The following is a 5,000-nucleotide window of genomic DNA, read 5'->3' as shown; positions in this document are numbered from 1 at the left end:
ACAGACCTGTATCAGTAGTGCTTTATTTGTTAAGTGTTATTTGCAGTTAAAGGGCAGGTGACATTATCCTTGAAAGATACAGTATTGTAGGTGGCTTTAAATTCACAGTTTCTTTTTTATTTAAAATAAATTGAATACCAGTTACAGCACAATTGTTTCCAAGATTGCCTTTAATGGTAGTTGCTTGCACTCTATACTTGCATTTTTACCACCTTGCAAAGCATCAGCAAACTGCCATTCATGAAGTTCTCATTGCTGAGTAATAATGTGCTATTGAATTGGTAATGTATTTAAGGACGGTGCCTACTATTGTTATTGCGCATACGTTCTGCGCATCTTGAGATACTCGGGTTTCCTATCGGTGATGCTTACTAATACAGGGATATTTTTGGGTGGTTTAAAACTGTCCCGAGAAAGTAGATCTTAGTAAGAAATTTTGGTATCCAAAAAGAAAATTGGGGATAACCATGCATTTTTGATAAATAATTGAGCTTCAATTTAAGAAAGAATGCCACACATTGCTTTGTATTTTAAAGCTTTTTACAAATACTATTCATGAATTATTATCAAGATGAAAAATGCATGGTTACCCCCAACTTTCCTTTTGGATTTCAATAACACTTGTTTAGATCTACATTTCCTGCATAATCATAAACAGGGCAAAATACCTTTGAATTAGTAGGCACCATCCTCAACCACATGAACTTAAAAAAAATTTGCTGAGAACGAAGACCTATCACAAGCACTGTAACACTGGGGTAAACTATATACACCTTTTTCATTTCAGATCATTTTTCCAAAGTGTTTGTGTGCTTGGGTATTGCATCCTCCCATTGAATGTAGCGTTAATAGTGTGTCGTCTCATTTTACTTGCTAAGCACACTACTGCTTTGTTTGCTGTAAGATTTGTTGTGGTCATTTTAGGATTTGCTTGGTCGACGTTTGGTGAGTTTTCTGATTTCTTTAAATTAATTAGTGTATTTAATTAAATACCTGTTACTTTAAATTGCAGGAGTTCAAGGGCTTTACTGTAAGTTGAAGCCTGCATTTCTACCAGTTTAAGTTGAATTCAGGCGATAATTTGAAAATCATCTGGCATTAGACAAAGTAAAATCCATCTCATTCTCATTATTTAAGTGCCAATCACCTCAATGTTCACAGTTTTCCACTTTATTTATTCTCCATTGAACATGTTATTTTTGGAACCTTTGGATTGAAAATGCACTCTTTGTATTTGCTTCAAACAACTGTTATACTTTGATCCATAACCGAGCAATGAAGGGAAATGGGTTAATTCCGGGTTGATGTCATAGACTGCTTTGCATTTTGCTGGTTCTTTGAAAAACAGTGCAAATCAATAATTTGTGATGTCAATCCAATATTAAACCTATTCCCCGTCATTGTTTGGTGTTATGGATCATAGTATGACCACTTTTTCTGCAATTTTGGACAAAATGCAAGTGAAATTATTCCCTAATTTCACGAGTATACCATAAATTTTGTTTACTAAGCTATAATTTAATATCATGGGTGACAATTTACGTTGATAAGACGTCATTTTGGCACTGTAGGAAAAGTTGCCATGGGAACATAGTGATTTCACATGTGAAATCAAAGTTGAGGAGTACGTAATTTCAATGGTCACCCATGTTATAAGGGCACTTCACTCTGGATACAACTTTTGAGAAATCGCTCCAGTATTCTAACTATCTTAAAACCCATTGTCTGAAATGGAAAATACAATAATACTCTTTGTTTGTCCATCCAAATTTTGAATGAGCATTGTTTTTGTTTTTGCTTGGGACCATTGTAAGTACCAAGAGGAACTGTAAACAAAGCTTATTCAAAATTTGGGTGGACAAACAAAGAGTATTATCATGGTATTTTCCATTTTGGGCAATTGACTTCTGGCCCCATGGACAACTATTTCTGGTGTTAGGCAGAGTAAAATCTATCAAATCTCAATCCCAGGAGTCAATGGGTTAAAGGGTACATTTTGGGGAGTTTTTTATATGTTATGATTGTTATGATTATTATGATTATTATAATAATAATTATTATGATGATGTTGATTATATGAGTCTTATGCCATCACAATTTGATGATGGTATTGTCAAACTAGAAAAGCCTTGCTGCTGTGAACAGTGGCCAATGTTTTTGTCCCCTTCCCATACTTTCTTTTACAATATAATCTGTATGAAGAAATTGTTTAAAGTTTGCACGATTAAAGAGCGTTCTTACAACCAAATCAACCCTGCCTTACCTCGTGGTAGACATAATGACAAAAAACAACAACTTTACAAGGGGGAGGAGGGCTATTTAACTAAATATAGAGTCACCCACCAGAAGATGATTGCTGTGTCCGTACTTTAGAGCCTGGGCTTGAGTTGACGGATTAAAGAAGGCACACTTTGGTGAATAGTAACTGTTTGTGAAAGCGAAGGGATGTTGGACTCAGTATGCTAACATTAAAGGTTACCGATCCAAAACAGATGTTGTCAAAAATGACTAAGAACCGTGTAATAAAATCTAAAAAAATTGCTAAACGTCGTTCCAAAATATTTTGCTATTTTTAATTTCAATTATGTTCCTTCTATTGTGCTGGCATCTTCCACGTATGAATTTTCGACATGTTTTGTTTACTCTGGGATTCGGTTTGGATCGGGTGCTTTCTGGTCATTTTCGGGAGCTTTTTCGTTCGCTTTCGGTGCTTTTAAATCGGTTTGTTGTGCCTGTGGGTTTTGTGCTGCATTAGCAGGTTGCTGGGCATTATCGGGAGGTTTCGGCGCTTCTAGCGTTTTCTGTCCTTGGGGGCATGCTTCTTTGTTGCACTCGGCAGTTTCGCTCGCTGGTCCCTCGCACGGTTTGCCACCGTAAAGAGGCGCTGGATTTGTACAAGTTCGTGTCCTTGTCATCTCTCCTTTGCCGCAAGTTACCGAGCAAACACCGAAAGGTCCCCAGTCCGAAAAGTGTCCGTCAACTGGCACACAAGGATCCTTGTTGCAATCTTGTTCTTCTAGATCCGGACCTTCGCAAGGTTTACCTCCAAACGTAGGCGGTGGGTTATTGCATTGCCTCTTTCGAAACTGCTTTCCTCCACCACAGGGCTTATCGCAAGCGGAATACGCGGTCCAGTCGCTGTATTTGCCATCTATCGGGCAAATTTTCAAGAAGCAGGCTTTAGTGTCTCCGCTTGGACCAAATCGAAAGCAGTCTTTTCCGTACAGTCCTGGTGCTGGATTGCTACACAAGCGGAACCGTGTTTGAAAGCCTTCTCCGCAGTCTTTCGTGCAGTTACTCCAAGCCGACCATTCGGTGTAACCACCATCGGTTGTTGCTTGAAGAAACCAGTAATAACCTCCTAAGAGAACACAGCACCCAATGAGAGAGAATGCAGATGTTTGCACAAACCTTCTAGACGAACACATTTTCGTTGTCTTGTTGTATGCGAAGGTCGATTGTACTCTGTCATGTGTGAGGAGTGTTTAAAAAAAGAAAAACGAAGTTAACAAGCCGTGGCCATAACACAATTGGCCGAATGAAATATGCAAATCTAAGACGTGGCATGCAAAAATTTGATGTTGGCGTGGCGTTTTAGGGAAAATTTGCATTTCTGCCCTTGGAAACAAACCCAAGGAGGATTTTCAGAAAAGGTGTCTAAATCTTTTTTCCATCTTTTTAATCCTTATGCCTCGCACGTTTGTCTCGCAGATTTTAAAGCTAGTCAGCGTGGCATTCTGAATAGCTATAACTAAAACTAGCGTCAACCGAATCCCAGACCTTCTTTTGGTTTAATTTAGGCTTTTAATAAGTTTTCTAAAACGTGCCAAGCTCGTCAAGCTGAAGTGCCACTTGGGCTTGATTCTAGAATACCCCCTCACTTACATTGAACCTTAGAAAGCTGCTACCGCAGTCCCGCAGTCACTTACATTGAACCTTAGAAAGCTGCTACCGCAATCCCGCAGTTGTGCATAGTTTACTTGTGCTACCGCAGTCCCGCAGTGTATATGTACTCCACACTCGGCACTGCCACCACTGTCCCGCAGTGGTTAAATCTTTCACCGTTGTTATGGCAATTTTCAAAAGCTGGAACCAGGGCAAAAAAATTGCATCGCCTGAAACTGTGTCGATGTCTTTTTTATGTATTCTAGCGTCGATTGTCGCTCGACATTTTGCGAAAAGTTGAAATTATGCGGCTTTGTTTAATTATTGTCTCTTCCCAAAGAAAAAATATCATAATTAATCAATCCATCAATCAATAAATCAATCGCCTTCTATGGCTTGATGTATAATTTACACTTCTGCGTTTCCATTCACATGAAAATTACTGAAATAAAAGTTCAACGGAAGTCGCGCGGCCTTCTTTGTTTATTCCCTTGCAATACAAATTCAATCAAGTGTTACTTCAATTACTCGAACCAACTTGTTGTAAATCACTTTCATCGGAAACTGTTCATTATTTCAACCGAAAAAAAGTTCAACAGAACGCATACTTTCTCTATTTAGATGAGTTACGCACACCAAAAACAGTAAACAAGTAACGTTGTTCTAGCACGACTGGGCTAGGAGGTGACACTTTTTATCTTAATCGACGATATCTATCTCAATGACATCTACTTCATGAATTAAAGCGGGTCCAGTTAGGACGAAAAAAATCAATATTCTTACGGCATTGTCTTTAAAGTCGTTTTGCTAATACGTTGCTATCGAAATGCTTCATTAAAATGAAGAGGCTTACATCTACTTTATCGGAGGAATCTTCAAGCATAATTACATGCTTAACCAATCATAATTACATGCGTAACAATCCAAACATGTAACGCAGGCCAGCATTTCTTCATATTGCGAGGAGTTTTTAACCCTACGTGTGACTTTCACTTCAACGCCGAATGAACTGATTTGCGGTGATGTGTACACCCCCGTGGTCTGATGTATCATACATCTCGCCATACATGCACTCCTTACGTGTCTTCATCACAAACCACATTTCGCGTTCCTAA

General features: G+C 38.6%; 2 protein-coding genes across 3 annotated transcripts in view; one reads left to right on the top strand and one right to left on the bottom strand.

Moving 5' to 3' along the window:
- LOC138016709 (protein YIPF6-like) overlaps positions 1–5,000 on the top strand; it is an 18,682-nt gene that overhangs the window by 3,190 nt on the left and 10,492 nt on the right. Inside the window, exon 5 of the mRNA XM_068863902.1 lies at positions 788–945. Within this exon, the coding sequence (XP_068720003.1) occupies positions 788–945 (158 nt within the window). The remainder of the gene's footprint in view (positions 1–787; positions 946–5,000) is intronic.
- Positions 1,158–4,236, bottom strand: LOC138016705 (mucin-like protein). Of its 2 annotated transcripts, none has more exons than XM_068863899.1 (2): positions 3,930–4,236; positions 1,158–3,465 (listed from the first exon to the last, which is right to left on the bottom strand). In XM_068863899.1, exon 2 carries the CDS (start codon positions 3,426–3,428, stop codon positions 2,640–2,642), a length of 789 nt encoding a protein of 262 aa, XP_068720000.1. In that variant the 5' UTR covers positions 3,429–3,465; positions 3,930–4,236; the 3' UTR covers positions 1,158–2,639. The 2 variants fall into 2 exon arrangements, with proteins under 2 accessions (XP_068720000.1, XP_068720001.1); XM_068863900.1 differs by lacking the exon at positions 3,930–4,236 and adding an exon at positions 3,886–3,903.

This window comes from Montipora capricornis, chromosome 9 (assembly GCF_036669925.1).
Source record: "Montipora capricornis isolate CH-2021 chromosome 9, ASM3666992v2, whole genome shotgun sequence".
Taxonomy (NCBI): domain Eukaryota; kingdom Metazoa; phylum Cnidaria; class Anthozoa; order Scleractinia; family Acroporidae; genus Montipora; species Montipora capricornis.
Note: the sequence above shows the minus strand (reverse complement) of the source record. Positions and strands in the feature narration are given on the sequence as shown.